Source organism: Mobula birostris, chromosome 20 (genome assembly GCF_030028105.1).
Source record: "Mobula birostris isolate sMobBir1 chromosome 20, sMobBir1.hap1, whole genome shotgun sequence".
NCBI lineage: Eukaryota > Metazoa > Chordata > Chondrichthyes > Myliobatiformes > Myliobatidae > Mobula > Mobula birostris.
Window position 1 is genome coordinate 67,834,926 of NC_092389.1, and position 21,412 is coordinate 67,856,337.

At 45.1% G+C, this 21,412-nt stretch overlaps 1 protein-coding gene across 1 annotated transcript in view; it reads left to right on the top strand.

The window, feature by feature from the left end:
• Nucleotides 1–18,326, top strand: part of LOC140185252 (uncharacterized) — a 622,887-nt gene extending 604,561 nt beyond the window's left edge. The window contains exons 4-5 of the mRNA XM_072238640.1: nt 16,742–16,978; nt 17,069–18,326. Coding sequence (XP_072094741.1) covers nt 16,742–16,978; nt 17,069–18,326 — 1,495 coding nt within the window. The remainder of the gene's footprint in view (nt 1–16,741; nt 16,979–17,068) is intronic.
• Nucleotides 18,327–21,412: the final 3,086 nt, after the last annotated feature.

Consider the following 21,412-nt stretch of genomic DNA (forward strand, 5'->3'; position numbering starts at 1 on the left):
TATCTGCCGCTTAATGTGAAAAAGACTAAGGAGCTGGTGGTAGACCTGAGGAGAGCTAAGATACCGGTGACCCCTGTTTCCATCCAGGGGGTCAGTGTGGACATGGTGGAGGATTACAAATACCTGGGGATACGAATTGACAATAAACTGGACTGGTCAAAGAACACTGAGGCAGTCTACAAGAAGGGTCAGCGCCGTCTCTATTTCCTGAGGAGACTGAGGTCCTTTAACATCTGCCGGACGATGCTGAGGATGTTCTACAAGTCTGTGGTGGCCAGTGCGATCATGTTTGCTGTTGTGTGCTGGGGCAGCAGGCTGAGGGTAGCAGACACCAGCAGAATCAACAAACTCATTCGTAAGGCCGGTGATGTTGTGGGGATGGAACTGGACTCTCTCATGGTGGTGTCTGAAAAGAGGATGTTGTCCAAGTTGCATGCCCTCTTGGACAATGTCTCCCATCCACTACATAATGTACTGGGTGGGCACAGGAGTACATTCAACCAGAGACTCATTCCACCGAGATGCAACACAGAGCGTCATAGGAAGTCATTCCTGCCTGTGGCCATCAAACTTTACAACTCCTCCCCTGGAGGGTCAGACACCCTGAGCCAATAGGCTGGTCCTGGACTTACTTCATAATTTACTGGCATAATTTACATATTACTATTTAACTATTTATGGTTTTATTAATATTGATTATTTATGGTGCAACTGTAACGAAAACCAGTTTCCCCCCGGATCAATAAAGTATGACTATGACTATTGGATGATACAATATGTCCCACTGTAGCTTTCTCCTTAACCCCATTTTGTGTTTTTTTTTCAATGACTGTAGTTAATTTTAGGTTACACAAGTGGATTCTGTTCTGCCTGAGAGTCTGTTGGTTCATGAGTTTATTAATGACAGTTACTATCATACAGTAACCATTTTTACAGATGGATTGAAACATAATTTAACTGGGAATGTTAATGTGGCTGTTTTCATTTTTCTGTGTGTCTGAATTGCAGGTAATGATAAAGAAATCACTTACCAGCCATTTATGAGTATAGGAAGCAGAATTCTTTGTCATCATTACAGTGGGTGGAGGAAATTGTTACTTACAAACTTGTAATTTGTTCAGAATCCTTTTCGGGTTTGATGGTTTTTGCAATATCTTCAGGTCAGACATTTTTTACAAGAATATTTAAGTAATTTTCCATATATACAAGATTCTGACCTTATTTTAAAAATGAACCCTTTAGTGAAAGGCTTTATTGGGAAAATTTATAATTTACTATTACAACAGGACAATTATCCTTTCCTTAACATCAAGCAAGATTGGGAAAGAGAGCTTAATATGACCTTGATATCAGAGGATTGGTTGTGAATTTTGTGCCAGTCATTATCAAATTCAATTTAAAATTGTACATCGTTATTATTTGACGAAGGAGAGATTGTCCAAAATTTTTCCTAATGTAAATAATCAGTGTGATAGATGCAAAACTGAGATAGCTACATTGACACATATGTTTTGGTCGTGTTCTGTATTGAAACAATTTTGGAAATCCATTTTTTCTATAATCTCTAAAGCTTTAAGAATCAATTTACAACCCAATAAATTGACAGTTTTGTTTGGTATAATTCCTCAACATATTCACGGTATTTCTATTTCTGACCAGTATGTAATTGCATTTGTCACATTATTGGCTAGAAGGGCTATTTTATTAAAATGGAATGATGCCTCTGCTCCCACTTTGATACAATGGTTCTTTCAGGTGATTTTATGTCTTAGTTTGGAAAAAATTAGAAGTGGAACTTTTGATCCTAAATTTGACTTTGAGAAAAGGTGTGGCTCTTTTGCCCGTTATTATCATTTGACTTGAGTTGATTAAGATGGTCCTTTTCTGATGCTTGGTTATATGAATTTGGTTGGTGGTTTGATGTCTTTTTTTTATGGAAGCTTGTATGGCGCATAGCTCCGGGTTTGTGCTCCAAATGGGTTTTTTTTCCCCTTTGTTTTTTAGTTATTAGGGATATTCTCTGTTTTAGTTAGTTGGGGTTCCTTTTTATTCCTTCTTGCCTTTTTCCATAAAAAAAGCTTTAATACTTTGTTTTTTGACTATTATTGTTTTTCTGTTTCGCCTGGTTGATAATTTAACTCTTACACTATATATGGCTATAGAAACATAGAAAATAGGTGCAGGAGTAGGCCATTCGGCCCTTCGAGCCTGCACCGTCATTTATTATGATCATGGCTGATCATCCAACTCAGATATGTTATCTTGATTATTTTGATGTATTTTTCTCTTGTTGATTTTCAATAATAATTAATAAAAAGATTTAAAAAGCAAGAAAAGGGTTTGATGAGCCTTAAAACAGGTCATTCTAGCAGTAGGTCAGATTGACTGTTGGGACCTCGTCAAGCAGTATTTCATATACAAATTTGGTTTATATGTCTGCACCTTATGCCCTGCACGTCGCACTGGTGAGGGAAATGATTCGGTTGACTGTTTAGCAACACAACCTGTTAAAAGTTCAACTGTGGATATAGACTTTCCATTTAGCAAATCTTAGCTTAGGGGTTGGTAGTGTTAAGAGTTAGGGACTTATGGCAAGACTTGTAGGATACAGGACAGGCACCTTCACAGAATACATAAACCAGTCGGGTTTATGGAAGAAGGGCTAAAAATAAGAATGGAAGAAATGATATTGACACGACTTAGAAATGCCCACACGATGTTTAATTATGCCTTGTATCTAACCGGAAAACGTCATTCTGTGTCGTGTACATTTTGTCATTATGAAACTGGTAAACACATTCTATTTCAGTGTGAAGCAGATATGGCTGAAAAAAATCAAATGCAGTCTTCAGTACAATCTTTGGTGGGGTTGGTTGTTTTCAGATAAAAACTTTATTAAGTTAAGGGACTGGCTTTAAATTAAATCACAGTATTGAACCGGCAAAGGCCGATAATAATGGTAGCGTCACAATTATATCAGGGACATCAATATGCAAAGGGTTGGGAAAATCAGGTTGTTGTTAGGTGACGATAGGGCATTTGTTGAATGCCTATGAGACAGCTTTGTAAAGCAGCTTGTGTTTGGGCCTACTTGTGGGAAAGACCATCTAAGATTGGGTGTTGTGTAATAACCCTGATCATCTCCAGGAGCTGAAAGTAAAGGAACCCGTCAGAGACAGTGATCGTAATATAATTGAATTCATACTGCATTTTCATAGGGAGAAGCCGAAGTCACATGTATCAGTCTCACAATGGAATAAAGAGAATTACAGAGGCATGAGAGAGGAATTTGCCCAGGTGAATTGGAGGAGGATACTGTGGGGACGATGGCTGAACAGAGGTGGCTGACGTATCTGGGAATAGATTACAAGGCGCAGGACAGACATGTCCGACAGAAGAATTTCTCAGATGGCAGCGGTGGGAATCCATGGCTGACAAGGGAAGTTAAGGACTGCGTGTTACCTAAGGAAATGGCATATAAGGGAGCAAAGGTGAGTGGGATGTTGGATTATTGGGATGCTCTTAAAATCCAGCAAAAGGCAACAAAAAAAAAAGCCATAAGAATGTTAAAGATGAAATATGAAGCAAACTAGCCAATAACATAAAGCAGTATACTAAAAGTTCATTTTCAGTTACATGAAGAGTGAAAGGGAGATGAGAGTTGATATTGGATTGGAAAATGATGCTGGTGAGGTAGTGATGGGGGACAAAGAAATGACAGATGAACTTAATGAACACTTTGTATCAATCTTCACTGTCTTTTCCTGTCAGCACCGCCCCACTTGTCCCGTTTAACCTGTCACAGTGCAGGTGGACTTTAGGACCCGGGGGAGCTCAGGACCCGCCGCCCGCGGCTGCTGCTGAATCCGCGGTGTTTCTGTTCTGTTGTCGGATGCGGTGAACGAGTTAAAATTAACGGATCGATAATTCTCATCTCGTGTTTATTTCACTCTCCGCACATTTATATTTACAGGGACTTTACTCCTGACGCCGGTCCCGGGACCCGACCCGTTTACAGACCCGGAGCGGAACCGGAGCAGATTTTCAGCCACTGGTTTTCATCCCCAGTCATGAAGAGAGGATAAAGTTTCCCCGTGAATTTATTCCCAGTGAAGGTGTGGAGATGGGACTTGGTCTTCGCGTTGTAAAATGAAACTGTCCCGGACTGGTAACTGAGATAAACTCCCACCCTCCCGGGGATGGGACCGGCAGGGAGACGGGACTCGGGGGAAAGGAACACGTCACAATCCCGATGTAATACGTCATCAACCCGCGCGATGACCCAGAATCCGGTCTCCGGACTCAGTCTGACCCGTCTCTTCCTCTCCACAGACTCTGCGGCGACTCCCAGACACCAGCCCCGATTCCCCGTCACCTCCACCTCCCAGTAATGTCTCCCCGATGTGAATCCCTCCGATCCCAGCACACATTCCCAGATTGTGAATCTCTTCCCGGTGTTAGGGAGATTCCTCTGGGTCCCGGTGAGTCTCACACTCTTCCGATCCTCAGAGACCTCGAGCCGCGGATGCGCCGTTTCCACATCCAGGGTGACAGAGACTGGGGGGATGAGCAGAGAATTAGAGAGTCCCCGGAGATCGGGGGGAGACTCGGACAGCGCTGCCCCGGGGATCGGGGGGAGACTCGGTCAGCGCGGCCCCGGGGACCGGTGGAAAGGCCGCTCGGCCTCAGGCGCGGTCGGATGGCCGACACGGACCTTTCCCAAGGTTTGACCCAACGAAAGCGGATGGACAACTAATGTCTCCCCAAGGGTTTCCGCTGGACGGAGAGCAGAGATTTCCCGATCGAACAGACACAAAATGCTGGAGGAACCGAGCGGGTCAGGCAGGAGGTGTGGAGAGAGATGGACAGACTACATTTCAGGTGGACATCTTCCCTCAAGAATGGAAATACATTGGGGAGATAAACAGCAGAAACTAGAGCGGGATAGGGATGGATTAAGATGGGCAGGGGGTGGGTGACTGGATTATCAGGAGGTCACAGAGTTTCTTCGGCCCAACTTGTTCGTGCCGACCAGCTTGCTTTAATGAGCAAGTCCCATTTGTCCATTATTCCTTTCACCTTTCTTATCCACGTACCTGCCAAGATCTATTTTAAAACATTCTCTCTGTACCCATCTCTACAGTTGATCAAGGGTCCGCTGTAAACAGAGATAACCCTCTTCCCCTTCCACTTTATCTTTCCCGTTACTGATTATTCACCTGGAACCTACCAGCCTTCTCCTTCCCACCCGCCCCCCACCTTCTTTATCAGGCCTCTGCCGCTTCCCTCTACATCCTGACGAAAGGTTTCGGCCCGAAACGGCAACCGATCTTTTCCACGGATGCTGCCCGACCTGCTGAGTTCCTCCAGTATGTTGTGACTGTTGCTTTAACCCTCTTCCCTGTCCACTGTACCATGAATTTTAGTGTCACCCATAAACCTACTAACTATGTCACCTACATTATCATCCAAATCATTAATATGATTGACAAACAACCGCGGCCCCAGCACCGACCTCTGCAAATCACAGGCCTCCAGTCCTCTGTGTTTAAGAGACACTTGGACAGACAGCTCAACAGGCAAGGCACAGAAGGAGACTGACCTAATGCTGGCCGATGGGATGAATGTAGATGGGTAAATAGGTCAGCACAGAGGTGATGGATCAAAGGGCACATTTCAATGCTGTACGGCGATGGCTCTGTGAACTGAATAGATAAGAACCCCCAAACCTCTTCCCCCGACGGGTGCTGAGAATTCCAAACAGACAGTGACCCCTGACCCTTGACTCCTCAGACAGGGAAACATCCTGGCTGCATCCTTGCTGCCAGTTGACTCCTGAAAGAATGTTGTGTTTCCCTGGGATCTCCTCTCATTCTTCTGAACAGGGATCAGAGAACATAGAACAGTACAGCACAGGAACAGGCCCTTCATTCAATGTTAACATTCATTTGCGAGTGGGGAGTGTGAAGGTTCGAGACAGTAAAGGGAGTGATAACAGGAACCAGTAGGGGAGAGATGAATGGCAGATTGAACCAGAGCCAGGTGAGGGAGGGATGCAAAGCCTGTGGGTGAACTGTGTGCGTAGACGTAACGAGTAGCTGGAGGGGGACAAAGATGCAGATGAGGATCCATTTGTCCCCTTTCCCACAACCCCATCACCCGCAGCCCCTCATTAGGACAGGGGAAGTATTTGCAGGGACCCTTAAACAACACGGGTTCTGATGCAGGGTTTCATCCCAAACTGTCAACTCCAGTCTTTGTTGTTCTGCAATTATCACTGCTTGTGTCCCCTTCCAATCCACTTTGCCCAGCAACTCCCTCAAGCCTCTGCAACTAACTTTACTCCTCTCTGACTCATCTCCCTTTCCATCTCATGATACATCTGACTTTATCTCCCTGTCAAACTCTGGCGTGAATTCTATCATTTTATGATCACTGCTTCCTAACAATTCTTTTACCTTAAGCTCCCAAATCATATCTGGTTCATTATAAAAATCCCACTCCAGAATTGCCTTTCTCCCATCGGGCTCAACCACAATCTGTTCTAAAAAGCCATCTTGGGGGCATTCTACAAATTTCCTCTCCTGGAATGCAGCACAACATGATTTTCCCAATCTACATGCTGTTGAATCCCCCCATTCCGACCTTCACTGTGCCCTTTTTCCATCTCCTGGTGTGATTTGTATCCCATTTCGACCCTGGCTACTATCTAGAGGTCTGTATATAATTACCATCAGGGTCTTTTTACCCTTGCAGTTGTTTAACTCCACCCACAATGACTCAACATCTTCCAATCCTATGTCACCTCTCTCTAAGGATTTCATTTCATTTTTTACAACAGAGCCTCCCCAGCCCCTCTGCCTACCTGCCTGTCCTTTGAACACAAGGTGTATCCTTGGATGTTGGGCTTCAACCAACATCTCCTTTCAGCCACAACTCAGTGACGCCAACAACGTTATACCTGCCAATCTCTACCTGTGCTACAACATCATCAACCTTATTCCGTATGCTGGAGCATTCAAATATAACACCCTCAGTCCTGTATTCATCAGCCTATTCGACACTGTCCACAGGAACTTAAGCAAGGTCTTTGATGTCGATTACAGACCACACTGGGGGTATTCTCTGCATTTCCGTTTCCCCGAATATGAGGAAAAATAGAAACATAGAAAACTTACAGCACAATACAGGCCCTTCGGCCCACAACGCTGTGCTGAACATGTCCCTACCTTAGAACTACCTAGGCTTTACCCATGGCCCTCTATTTTCCTAAGCTCCATGTAGCCATTCAGGAGTCTCTCAAAAGACCCTGTCGTTTCCGGCTGCACCACCACTGCCGGCAGCCCATTCCGCGCACTCACCACTCTCTGCGTGAAAAAAACTTGGACAGGTACATAGATAGGAAATGGTTAGAGGGATATGGGCAAACACACACAAACGGGACATGCTCAGGAAGACATCTTAGTCTTGCAGATGGATGAAGTGGGCCGTTGGTTAAACATCTGTCAAACCCCTCCTAGACCATCATCCTGAGCAATCTCACCCCGGAGTCTGTCTGTGAACTGTTGATGTGACGTCACATCAGAGGGCAGCTCAATGCCTCAGAAAGACTGGGTAAGGAGCACAGATTTCATTCCTAAATGGGAATTTGTGCCTGTCTCTTTGACCGTGTGTCACACTCTGATATTATGTGTGAATGTGTTGATTGTGCTAAATATCAGTGTGTTTGTGTGTACACATTGAGGGAGAGTGTGCACATTGAAATATTTGTATGTCACTGTGTGTCATCACATGTCTGGTGTTGCTGACAATGTGTGACATGTGTGAGTTGTTTAAATAAGTAAATTACCGTGTCTGAAGAGAATAGTTTCCAGGTTACTGAGGGAAATAACAACGTACATTGCTGAGACTCTGACTACAATCTGCCAATTCCTCTTGTGTATGTGTGTGGGGGAGTTTTGCCAGGCCGGTTATGCTGTGTGTGCTTCTCCCGAAATGAAATCTTGAAAAATGTCAATGCTGGTTGGTGTGTCTGGGCTCATTCTCACAATGCTTCAATGTAGTGGTTTGATAACCATAAGACCATAAGATATAGGAGCAGAATTAGGCCATTTGGCCCATCGAGTCTGCTCCACCATTCAATCATGGCTGATCCTGTTTCTCTCCTCCTCAACCCCACTCCCCGGCCATCTCCCCACAACGTTTGATACTGTGTTCAAACTCTGTTTCTAAATAGACACGCCTTTATCGTGAGGCTGTGCCCTCTTGTCCTAGACTCCCCCACCATGGGAAACATCCTTTCCACATCTTCTCTGTCTTGGCCTTTCAACATTCAAAAGGTTAAAATGAGATTCCCCCCTCATCTTTCTAAATTCCAGTGAGTACAGGCACTGAGCTATCAAATATTCCTCATATGATAACCCTTTAATTCCCGGAACCATCCTTGTGAACCTTTGCTGAACACTCAACTATACCAGCACATCTTTTCTTAGATGAGGAGCCCAAAACTGTTCACAATACTCAGGGTGAGGCCTCACCAGTGCCTTATAAACCCTCAGCATCACATCCCTGCTCTTGTATTCTAAACCCCATGAACTGAAACAATGGATTTACCTTTCCCACAAATGACTCTACCTGCAAGTTAACCTTCAGGGTGTTCTGCAGAAGAACCCCCAGGTCCATTTCCATCTCAGATTTTTGGATTTTCTCCCCATTTAAAATAATCTGCATATTATGTCTACTACCAAAGTACATGACCATGAATTTTCCAGCATTGTATATCCTACCAACCAGCCAATGCTCTGACCATACCAATAACATTTCTGTAATACCGTGGGCTCTTAACTTGGTAAGCAGCCTCATGTGTTCAACCTTGTCAAAGGCCTTCTGAAAGTCCAAATATACAACATGCACTACAACCCCTTTATCTACCCTACGTGTAATCTCCTCAAAGAATTCCAACAGGTTTGCCAGGCAAAATATTCCCTAAAGGAAGCCATGCTGACTTTTCCTATCTTGTCCAGTGTCACCTAGTATTCCATAACCTCATACTTAACAATTGACACTAATGTCTTCCCAACCACAGAGGTGAGGCTAACTGGTCTATAATTTCCTTTCTGTTGCGTTCCTCCTTACTTATAGAGTTGAGTGACATTTACAGTTTTCCAGTCCTCTAGCACCATACCAGAGCCCAATGATTTTTGAAAGATCATTTCAAATGCCTCCACAATGTATACCGTTACCTCTTTCAGAACACTAGGGTGCAGTTCATCTGCTCTGAGTGACTTATGAACCTTTTTGAGCACCTTCTCCCCTGTAACAGTAACTGCACTCACTTCTCTTCCCTCGCACTCTTCAACATCTGGCACAGTGCTACTGTCTTGCACAGTGAAGACTGATGCAAAATACTCATTTAGTTCATCTGCCATCTTTTTGTTCCCCGTTATTATATCTTCGACCTTATTTTCTAGTGGTCCTATAGCCACTCTCATCTCTATTTTATTTTTTACAATACTTGAAAAACAATATGATATTGTTTGCTCACTTGTTTTACAAAGACAGGTGTGTAAAAAGGGCCCGAAGGATCATTGGAGACCCGAGTCACCCCAACCACAAACTGTACCAGTTGCTACCGTCGGGGAAATGGTACAATAGCATAGAAACCCCAACAGGGTCCAGGGACAATTCCTTCCACCAGGCCATCAGCCTGCTTACCTCATGCTGAGGTAACTGTATTTCTACGTTATATTGACAAGCATGTTCTACATGTAGTTTATCAGGAAGAGAAGAAGAAGAAAGCCCTTAACTCCGAGTGGAGTCATCGGGATGCTGTCATGATGGTGTTTTTTAAGCCGGCTTTCTTATTCTTATGAGGCCGCGTTGCTAGCTCGACGCTCAACCCAGCACGGACACTGTAAATGGCACATTGAGACGGAGACATAACGTAAAGAATTTTACTGCTCGTTCATATGAAGAATGCAAGTAATAGTCAGTTCAATTCAATTTAATATTTCATTTTTCCCCTCCCAATCATTCTTTCAGTTCCTCTCTGTAGGTATTTAAAAGCTTCCCAATTCTCTGTCTCCTATTAATTTTTACTTTGTTGTGTGCCCACTCTTTTGCATTTACATTAGCTTGTCTTCACTTGTCAGCCATTTTGCCATTTGAGTATTTATTTGTTTTTGGAATACGTCTATCCTTCACCTTCCTCATTTTCCCAGAAACTGACACCATTTCTGACAAATATACTTTGGCCAACTCCTTTCTCAGACCACTGTATTTATTTTATCCACTGATTACTACAACGTCAAACATTACTTTCTGCTGATCAAATTTCAGGTTGAACTCAGTCATGTTGTGAGCATTCTCTCCTAAGGTTCTTTTACCTAATCACCTCCGGTTCAATACATAACACCCAACCCAGTAGAGCTGTTCCCCGAGTAGGCTCAATGACAATCTGCTCGATAAAACATCACACAGCATTCAACAAATTCACTCTCTTGAGATCCATTACCAACCTGATTTTCCCAATTGTCCTGCATGTTGAAATCTCCCATGACTATTATAACATTGTCCTTTTCATCAGCCTTTTCTATTTCCAGTTGTAATCTGTGGTCCACATCCAGCTACTGTTGGGATCCTGTATGTGACTGTCATCAGTGTCATTTTTACTTTTGCTGTTCCTTAACTCAACCCACAAGGATTCAATATCTTCCAATCCTATGTCACATCTTTCTACCGATTTACCAGCAGAGCCACACCAACCCCTCTGTCTACCTTCCTATACCACCGAAACATTGTGTAACCTTGGACATTCAGCTCCCAACTACAACCATCCTTCAGCCACGATTCAGTGATGGCCACAACATCATACCTGACAATCTGTGATAGTGCAGCAAGATCATCCACCTTATTTCTCACACTCCATGATTGAGATATAACACTTTATATAGTGTATCTGCAACCCTTTCAATTCTGCATCCCTAATGCACTGATACTCACCCTGCTGGCTGCAATTTTGTCCTTGTACCTGTCCGCCCTATCTGACAGTCTGACTGCATGATATCTTTGCATTTTTACCATCAGTCCTATCCCTTCACTCGTTCCCAACCCACCCCCACAACCAAATTACAGACAATTCTCACTTCAAATTGGAATTTAATTAAACAAGGAGAAATGAATCTTTGTAAGTTTTACCTCGATCAACGGCATCAAGTGTTTCTCTCAGCACTGTGTTTAACAAATAGGGGTAATCGAATTTTTCAAACGGTTGGGCCTCATCTGTCACTGACAATTCCTGGACATCATCATTAATCCTGTAAATATTAAACTACTTGTTATAAACTGCTAGTTTGAACTATACCGATTTTCAATAAAGAGTATGTCCTACCTCCTGTTCCGACGAGCTTCCTCCTGAAATAAATCAAACATAAATCTGATTAGACTTGGACTTACTGTCCACATCATGAATTTCATCCAAGTCATGACAAGGTGTTGAAAATTCCCACTCCCACGGTAACTCACAAACACAACCAAAACAGAACCACCGGTTAAATTACAGGGAAAGTTCCTGAATGTCAGACCATTATTAAGAGGATGAAACTTACAGGGAAGACAGGACAGGTTGTGTATTTTCATCTGGATAGACATTAGGGTGATTAAATGTAGGAATTTAAGATCAATGATGGATTTAATTGTGTGCAGGGGTGAGGCATGTACCTCTATTTATGGGAAGAATTGTGGAAGAGGAAGTTCAGATGGATTTTAATAAATCCCATAAGAAATTTAGTGAAGAGGAACTCGCTACCACAGGAGTGGTTGAAGTGGAACAGCAGAGATTGAATGTAATGGGAAAACTGTATTGTATCATTTCTTAATGCATGCATTACTAAATGAAAATGAAAGAGGACTACCTGTTTTCATAATCTAAAAAAAAAACTGGATAAACACGTGAAGGACCATGGAGTTCAGGGCACTGTTGCTGGGTGTGGGAAGAGAATTCTGAAGCAGGGAAATTGTTGGAGGATGACGGACCGAATGGCCTGTTTATGATGGAGACCGGATGAGATGTACCCCCGGCCACTGTGGGAGGTGAGGGAGGAGATTGCTGAGCCTCTGGCGATGATCTTTGCATCATCAATGGGGACGGCAGATGTTCCGGAGGATTGGAGGGTTGCAGATGTTGTTCCCTTATTCAAGAAAGGGAGTAGAGATAGCCCAGGAAATTACAGAACAGCGAGTCTTACCTCAGTGGTTGATAAGTTGATGGAGAAGATCCTGAGAGGCAGGATTTATGAACATTTGGAGAGGTATAATATTATTAGGAATAGTCAGCATGGTTTTGTCAAGGGCAGGTCGTGCCTTACGAGCCTGATTGAATTTTTTGAGGATGTGACTGATCACATTGATGAAGAAAGAGCAGTAGATGTAGTGTATATGGATTTCAGCAAGGCATTTGATAAGGTACCCCATGCAAGGCTTATTGAGAAAGTAAGGAGACAATGGATCCAAGGGGACATTGCTTTGTGGATCCAGAACTGGCTTGCCCACAGAAGGCAAAAAGTGGCTGTAGACGGGTCATAATCTGCATGGAGCTTGGTCACGAGTGGTGTGCCTCAGGGATCTGTTCTGAGACCCTTACTCTTCGTGATTTTTATAAATGACCTAATGAGGATGTGGAGGGATGGGTTAGAAAGTTTGTTGATGACACAAAGGTTGGAGGTGTTGTGGATAGTGTGGAGGGCTGTCAGAGGTTACAGCAGGACACTGATAGGATGTAAAACTGGGCTGAGAAATGGCAGATGGAGTTCAACCCAGATACGTGTGAAGTGGTAGATTTTGATAGGTCAAATATGATGGCAGAATATAGTATTAATGGTAAGACTCTTGGCAGTGTGGAGGGTGAGAGGCATCTCGGGGTCCGAGTCCACAGGACGCTCAAAGCAGCTGCGCAGGTTGACTCTCTGGTTAAGAAGGCGTACAGTGTATTGGCCTTCATTAATTGTGGGATTGAATTTAGGATCCGAGAGGTAATGTTGCGGCTATATCGGACCCTGGTCAGACCCCACTTGGAGTACTGCGCTCAGTTCTGGTCGCCTCCCAACAGGAAGGATGCAGAAGCCATAGAAAGGGTGCAGAGGAGATTTACAAAGATGTTGCCTGGATTGGAGAGCATACCTAATGAGAATAGGTTGAGTGAACTCGGCCTTATCACCTTGGAGCGACGGAAGATGAGAGGTGACCTGATAGAGGTATATAAGATGATTGGAGGCATTGATCATGTGGATAGTCAGAGGCTTTTCCCAGGGCTGAAATGGTTGCCACAAAAGTGCGCATGCGCCGGTCGTGCATACAGCCTGGTACAGCCGTTCCGATCTATTCTTACTTTCTTCTTCTTGCTTTTTAATTTACGTTATTTTTTGTATTCTTTTTCTCACGGTAACACGTCGAAGCTGCACCCTCTCTAACATGCTGGTAGAGAGAGTTGTATTTGTTTTTTTTTAAGCGCTGGAAATGGTCACACCCCGACACGCGGGACAGAAGCAAGGTCGCATTGTGTATTCCAGGGACCAGCTAATGCCGGAGGGTTTAGCGAGCAGAGCGGCGGAAATCCGGAGGAAAACACGCAGAGGATGCAGAGGGGGATCACAAAGTCGAGAAAAGAGGACCGGGTCGAGACAACAGAGACTTTTGGAAAAGAGGAGTTCGGTGGGTAATACCGCTCCGGCTGACCAGAAGTGCACTGAGAGCGATAAGCATAAAGGAGTGGGAGCTTACTGATCTGGTTAACAACAGGTGGTGCAATCCTGGGCATATTACGATCGAGGAACGTGTTTGCAGACTGGATATTGAACTTTTTACTGTTGGACTTTTGCCACATTCCACCGTGATACAACACTGGGCGGCGCGGGAGATCGTTCCTGCCTGTGGCCATCGAACGTGCAGCTCCTCCCGTGGAGGGTCAGACACCCTGAGCCAATAGACTGGTCCTGGACTTATTTTCCATCTGGCATATTTGCATTTTGTTGTTTGATTGTTTGTGGTTTTTGTATTGCTATATGTACGCTCTATTCTTGGTTGGTGCGGCTGTAACGAAACCAAATTTCTCTCGGGATTAATAAAGTATATCTATCTAATCAGGACTCAGGTTTAAGGTGCTGGGGAGTAGGTACAGAGTAGATGTCAGGGGTAATTTTTTTACGCAGAGAGTGGTGAGTGCGTGGAATGGGCTGCCGGCAACGGTGGTAGAGGTGGATACGACAGGGTCTTTTAAGAGACTTTTGGATAGGTGGATGGAGTTTAGAAAAATAGAGGGCCCTAGATAAGCCTCGTAATTTCGAATGTAGGTACATTTTCGGCACAACTTTGTGGGCGAAGGGCCTGTATTATGCTGTAGGGTTTCTATGTTTCTATTATTATAGTTCTGTATTTTATTTTTCGCAAAGTCTGCACACTTCCAAGTGAGTTTGCAAATGATCTTTCCGTCACGAAGTTTCCCCTCGGGATCAAATGCGCATGCGTAGAGGTCTGAGCTAATCCCGGATATCGCGCATGCGCTAAGTAGACGAGAGGCTCAGGAGGAGCGGTCGCAGGTAGGAGGAGGCTTCGGGTGGGAAATTAATCACCGGTGTTCGAACCGCGACTGAAGTACAATTACCTTGAGCTCCGGCCACACTGGTTCTACACCCCGCGGCAGCCCCAATGCTATTCCTCTTTCTCAGCCCCACAATCTGTACTCCGGCCCTGGGAACCTTTCGTCTGGTGAGCTCTGGAGCCGCAGCCAGCCCTGCGGCGCATTCGCATCACTGGATCCTGGTACAGCGAGTAGACAGGTTTCTGGTTCCTCCGGCATTCTGGGTAAAGAGGCAGCCATGGGTGAAGTTGCCAGCCTTGTCCCCGTACAGGCGGAGGAAATGGTGTGGGTGGATGTATCTCCCAACTACTGCCGAGCTCCAGCTATTTAAATCCGAGGATTAAGAACTCGGAACAAAAATATAATTCAAATTAATCTCGGATGAATAGTCTACCTTCCAGTCAGTGAAAATGTCATTTAGTGCTGAATTGGGGGAAAAAAAACACATTCTGTCAGCTTTTGTTTTCTCCGGGTGAATAATGATACGAAACACGTTTGTCTTCGATGACAAGTGACTTGTGGCTTTCACATCACAAAAGCGCCACACTCGATTAACTCAAACAACAGGAATTCTGCAGATGCTGGAAATTCAAGCAACACATATCAAAGTTGCTGGTGAACGCAGCCTGATGAAGGGCCCTGACGAAGGGTCTCGGCCTGAAACGTCGACTGCACCTCTTCCTACAGATGCTGCCTGGCCTGCTGCATTCACCAGCAACTTTGATGTGTGACAATCGAATAACTGCTGCCCTCCCCTTCATATTAATTGGCATTGCCATCGATGGGTTCATGACTGTCAATCAGCTCGGGAGAAGGGATCCGAGGAATTAGAAAATCTCCAGGATCAGACGTGTAGTAACAAAGGCTCTCTGTAGTGTTGTGGAACATGACCAGAAATTGAAATAATACCAAAGGACAGAAACAAATTGAGCCACGTCACAGGTTGATTGAGGGCAGAAATACCCATTCTCATCCAGACAGGAATACAGTCAGAGAATTTTCTGGTCAGTTAGGATGCCTGATCCTAGCCCAGTTAGAAGATGAGGAATTCATAGATATACATTGAAATCTACAGTACATTACTAACCCTTTGGCTTCAACTTGAGATGAACTTTCTAACATTGTGATGCTAGAGCTAATGACAGACTAAAATCTCACCTGAAATATTGTCCTTCACCCACTGATATCTTTTGCAAATATTTTTACAGGTTTAAAATGCCAGAACGCTTGTGCACGGGAATCTCAAACACAGCAGCACGTCAGTTTCACTGTCTCTGAATGGATATTTAAGGAGTGAGCAAATATTGTCTTTGCAACAATAACACATCTGTTGTCGATCCTTGGAGATGAAGAAGTATCTCATCCAAACTGGAAATGTATTTTGTGTCTGAAATGAAGTTTTCTGTTGCAACTCAGTGTTATCTACTGGAACCGGGAGCTGAGAACACACCAGCATTTGTTCACTGGAGATCAGTTCTTCAACTGCATTGATTCTACAAGCGATTCAAATGTCTGACTTTCACCTGTTCTATGTGTAGGAGGGGAACTGCTCAGTCATCCAGCCTGAAGAGAGATGAGCAATTTCACACCATAGTGAGATGCTCCACCTGTTCTGACTGTGGAAAGCCATTCATTCTGTCATTGATGCAAAAGATATATCCAAAAATTCAGCAGTCAGAAGATATTGACCTGCTGTGAGTGTGGGAAGGCATTTACACACTCAAACACACCACAGTGACGCCAGCAAGTTTACAGCATGGAAAAGTCAATTACCAGCTCTGAATGTGGGAAAGCATTCACTCAGTCATCTCCACTGAACGAACACCAGCGGGTTCACACTGAGAAGATGCCGTTCACCTGCACAGACTGCGGGAAGGGATTCACTCACTCATCCACACTTCAGAGGCACCAGCGAGTTCACACTGGGGAGAGGCCATTCACCTGCTCAGACTGTGGGAAAGGATTCACTCAGTCATCTCACCTACTGACACACCAGTTAGTTCACACCTGGGACAGACCATTCACGTGTTCTGAATGTGGAAAGGGATTCACTCGGTCAAATCACCTACTAACTCACCAGTTAGTTCACACGGGGGAGTGGCCACTCAGCTGTTCTGAATGTGGGAAGGGATTCACTCAGTCATCCACCCTTGTGAAGCACTTCAGACTTCACACTGGTGAGAGGCCGTTCACCTGCTCAGACTGTGGGAAGGGATTCACTCATCCAGCTCAACTAAAAGAACATCAGTTAGTTCACACTGAAGAGTGGCCACTCACCTGCTCAGACTGTGGGAGGGGATTCACTCGACCATCTCACCTACTGAGACACCAGTTAGTTCACACTGGGCAGAGGCCTTTCACATGCTCTGAATGTGGGAAGAGATTCACTCGGTTATCTTAGCTGAAGGAACATCAGTTTGTTCACACTGGGCATAGGCCATTCATCTGCTCTAAATGTGGGAAGGGATTTGCTCGGTCATTTCAACTGAAGGTACATCAGCGAGTTCACACCGGAGAGAAACCGTTCTGCTGCTCTGAATGTGGGAAGAGATTCACTCAGTCATCCACACTTGTGAAGCACTGTCGAATTCACACTGGGGAGAAGCCATTCACCTGCTCAGACTGTGGGAAGGGATTCACTCAGTCAGTTCAACTAAAGAAACATCAGTTTGTCCACACTGGGGAGAAACCATTCACCTGCTCTGTTTGTGGGAAGGGATTCACATGGTCATCTGACTTGAAAGTTCACCAGCGAATTCACTCTGGGGAGAAGCCATACACCTGCTCAGATTGTGGGAAAGAATTCAAACGGTCATCTGACTTAAAAGTACATCAACGAGTTCACACTGGAGAGAAACCATTCATCTGCTCAAATTGTGGAAAAGAATTTGCACGGTCATCGGACTTGAAAGTGCATCAACGACTTCATACTGGGGAGAAGCTATTCACCTGCTCCGAATGTGGGAAGAGATTCACTCGATCTTCTCACCTACTGACACACCAATTAGTTCACACTGGGGAGAAACCATTCACCTGCTCAGTCTGTGGGAAGGAATTCATTCAGTCATCTGACTTCAAAGTGCATCAGCGAGTTCACACTGGGGAGAAGCCGTTCACCTGCTCTGAATGTGGGAAAGGATTCACTCGGTCTTCGCAATTGAAGGAACATCAGCGAATTCACACTGGGGAGAAACCTTTCAACTGCTCAGACTGTGGGAAGGAATTCAGTCGGTCATCTCAACTGAATGAACATCAACGAGTTCACACTGGGGAGAGGCCTTTCACCTGCTCTGAATGTGGGAAGGCATTCACTCGATCCACTCAGTTACTGACACACCAGTTCATTCACACTGGGGAGAGGCCGTTCACCTGCTCAGACTGTGGGAAGACATTCACTCAGTCATCCATGCTACAGACACACCAGAGAGTTCACACTGGGGAGAGGCCATTCACCTGCTCTGAATGTGGGAAGGGATTCACTCAGTCATCTCACCTACTGACACATCAGTCAGTTCACACATGGGACAGGCCATTCACTTGCTCTGAATGTGGGAAGGGATTCACTCGGTCCACTCACCTACTGTCACATCAGTTAGTTCACACTGGGGAGAGGCCGTTCACCTGCTCAGACTGTGGGAAGGGATTCACTCAGTCATCTCAATTGAAAAAACATCAGCGAGTTCACAGTGGGTAGAAACTGTTCACCTTCCTCAGATTGTCGGAAGAGATTCACTCAGACATCTCACCTAACGACACACCAGACTGTTTTCAGGAGTGAGAGGACGTTGAGCTGCTCAGACTGTGGGAGGGCATTCACACACTTACCCACTCTGAAGGGACAGTGGCGGGTTCACACTGTGGTGAGGGTGGTCACCTGCTCTGAATGTGGGATGGGTTTCAATCAGTCATTCACTCTTGTGTCGCCCTACCGAGCTTTGACCCATCGTTAATCGGAGAGATCAGAAGCTTGAGAGGACGGAATTCACTCAGGTTTGACAATTGAGTGTTAATAGCAGTGGCTCAGGACAGTATTTATTAAAGCTTTGAGCAGTGGCCAATCAGTGTACAGGATTTATTTTCAAAAATAACTTAATGTTAGGCAGGAGCAAGAGGAGTGGCCAGTGTTGGAGCGGCCCATGTTGGAGTGGACAAAGTTGGAGCAGCCCATGCTGGAGTGGACAATGTTGGAGCGGAGACTTTGAGGTTTCAGTGAGGAGAAGGCAAAATTATGACGGAGGTAGAACTTTCTTTTTGCCCCCTTCTTTACATTTGCTCAGTTAGAACAGCCAAGATGCCAGGCAGGATAGTGGAAAGCTCCTCTGGCGGGATGTGGGAAGGCAGGAGACCCCCCCTGTGTCCCTGATAACTACCCCTGTGAGAAGGGCATCTGGCTTCAGCTCTGAACGATCCACATTGAGGAGTTGGAGCTGGAACTGGATGAACCCCAGATCATTTGGGAGGCTGAAGGGGTGATTGGTCGGACATATAGAGAGGTAGTCGCACCAAAGGTGACAGCACAAGAAACTGGGTGACAGGAAGGAGAAAGGGGTTAAACAGTGAGTGCAGTGCACCCCTGTGGCCATCCCTCTGAACAACACATATATCACCTTAGATACTGTTGGGATGGGGGGATGACCTCACAAAGGGAAGTCACAGCTACAGGGTCTCTGGCGCTTGGTTCTGCAAAGGAAGTTCAGTTAGTGAGGTGCTAAGTAAAGAGACAACTCATCCAGGGCTGTGGTCTCAGGACTGCCATCTGTGCCATGTGCCAGGAATAGGAAGGATAAACTGTTTGACACGTGGCTAAGGAGTTGGTGCAGCAGGGAGGACGTAACATTTTTGGATTATTTGAGCCCACAGGGATTGCAGTGTGCACAGGCGTGTGAGTGCGTTGGGGAGAGGGGACATCGTTGGTGGAGAGTGAGTGGGCAGGCATGTCTGTCTGTCTTTCTCTCACTCTCTCTATCTCTCTCACACACACACATGCAGTGGAGTGTGAGATAAGGGGAGTGAGAAGGGAAAAGCGAAATGAACAGTTTGGAGTTAGGGCTCCTTCACAAAGTCCCAGACTCACCCAGCCCTCCCCCTCTGGAATTGATCCCATTCCCTTCCCCAGGCTGGGGGTGGGCATTGAGTTACCTTGTAAACATTTCGTGAATTGTTCAATAGCATCTGGTTCACATACTTTGATAATAAATTTACGTTGAACTTGAAGATTTAAACGTATTTTTCATAAAACATGTACTGATGAGAAATGATCTCAGTGAAGGTCCGAGAGTGGAAAATGAACCGGTGTTCAGACCCACTGCTCCGTGCCAGACAAAACCCCTGTCTGAGTCTGTCCCGTCTGTCTGTGCTTGAGTCACCTCCCTCTAAAGTTTCCTTATTCTGCAGCTGTCCCAGGTGTCTTTTATGGTCTTCTCAACCCCATTCTCCTGCCTTTACTAATCAAGCACCGGTCAATGTATGTTTTAACTAAACAGGATGACTTGGGCTCTGAGCTGTCCGTGGCAATGAATTTCACAGGTCCATTACCTCCCTTAATGCACGATCTCTGGTATTTGACATTGTGACCCAGAAGATTAAAAATGTCAGCTATCTATTCTATCGAGATCTTTCGTAATCTTATCAAGTTCTATCAGGTCACCCTGAGCCTCCTCCACTCCAGAGAAAACAGCCTAATTTTGTCCGAATTCCCCTTACACGGAAGGAGGAGGAGGAGGAGAAGATGACGGCGCGATGCAGCGCGCAGCGGCCACTCCGGTGATGAATATATGTTATCTGTCAAGTAGGGTGCCATGCACAATTCTGATTTAATGGAGACAGACATGAGAGCACGGAGGAACATTTGGTGAAACTTCTGAAATGCCTGATTCGCTGCCTCTGCTACTGTGTGATCCAGAATCTCCAGAGGGGAAAGCCCCGAGTCCTCAGCTTTGCTTGTTGCTCGGAGAACAGGGCGGAGTTGATGCGCACGGTGCTCGGTGTCAGAGGGCTGGTCGGAGGCTCGAATGTTTTCGGACGGACTCAGAGTCGGCTGTGGTCGGGTGCTTCCAGGATGCTGCATCGGCAAGTTTGCAGCGCTGGAGGCTCATGGCAGGGAGAGTTTCTTCCTTCTGTCATCTGCGTGAGATGTTGGGGCTATTGGGACTTTGAGACTTTTTTTTACCGTGCCCATGGTCTGCTCTTTATCAAATTACGGTATTGCTTTGCACTGTCATAACTCTATGTTATAATTATGTGGTTTTTGTCAGTTTAGTCTTGGTCTGTCCTGTGTTTCTGTGATATCATACTGGAGGAACATTGTATCATTTCTTAATGCATGCATTTCTAAATGACAATAAACGAGGACTGAGTGTCCTCATAATCTAATCTAATCTAATGTTTACTTGCAGCAAGGGAAGACTAGCACTGCCCAAGATCTGGTAATAGCTTTATCAAAAAGAGACAATACCATCACCCCTTTGGACACACGTTCAAGGACAGAGTGCATTCTGTTGTCTGCTGAATCAATGTTTGGCATTCTTCCAGTCACACAGCTGCGGTTCTGCACTCAAGTACCATCAGCATCATGTTGCACCAAGATTATTAGCAAAGCACTCTGATACACTACAGGTTCCATTTTGTTACAGAAAGAAATGCCATTTTGGACCAACAAGTGAAGTACGTTTCCCCGGTGGTGGAGAAACATTCCTTTACACCTCGCCCTCTGTGAAAACCCTTACATCACTCCCCACTTCTGATAACACCTCCGATCCCTGCGGCCATCACCATCTGTGA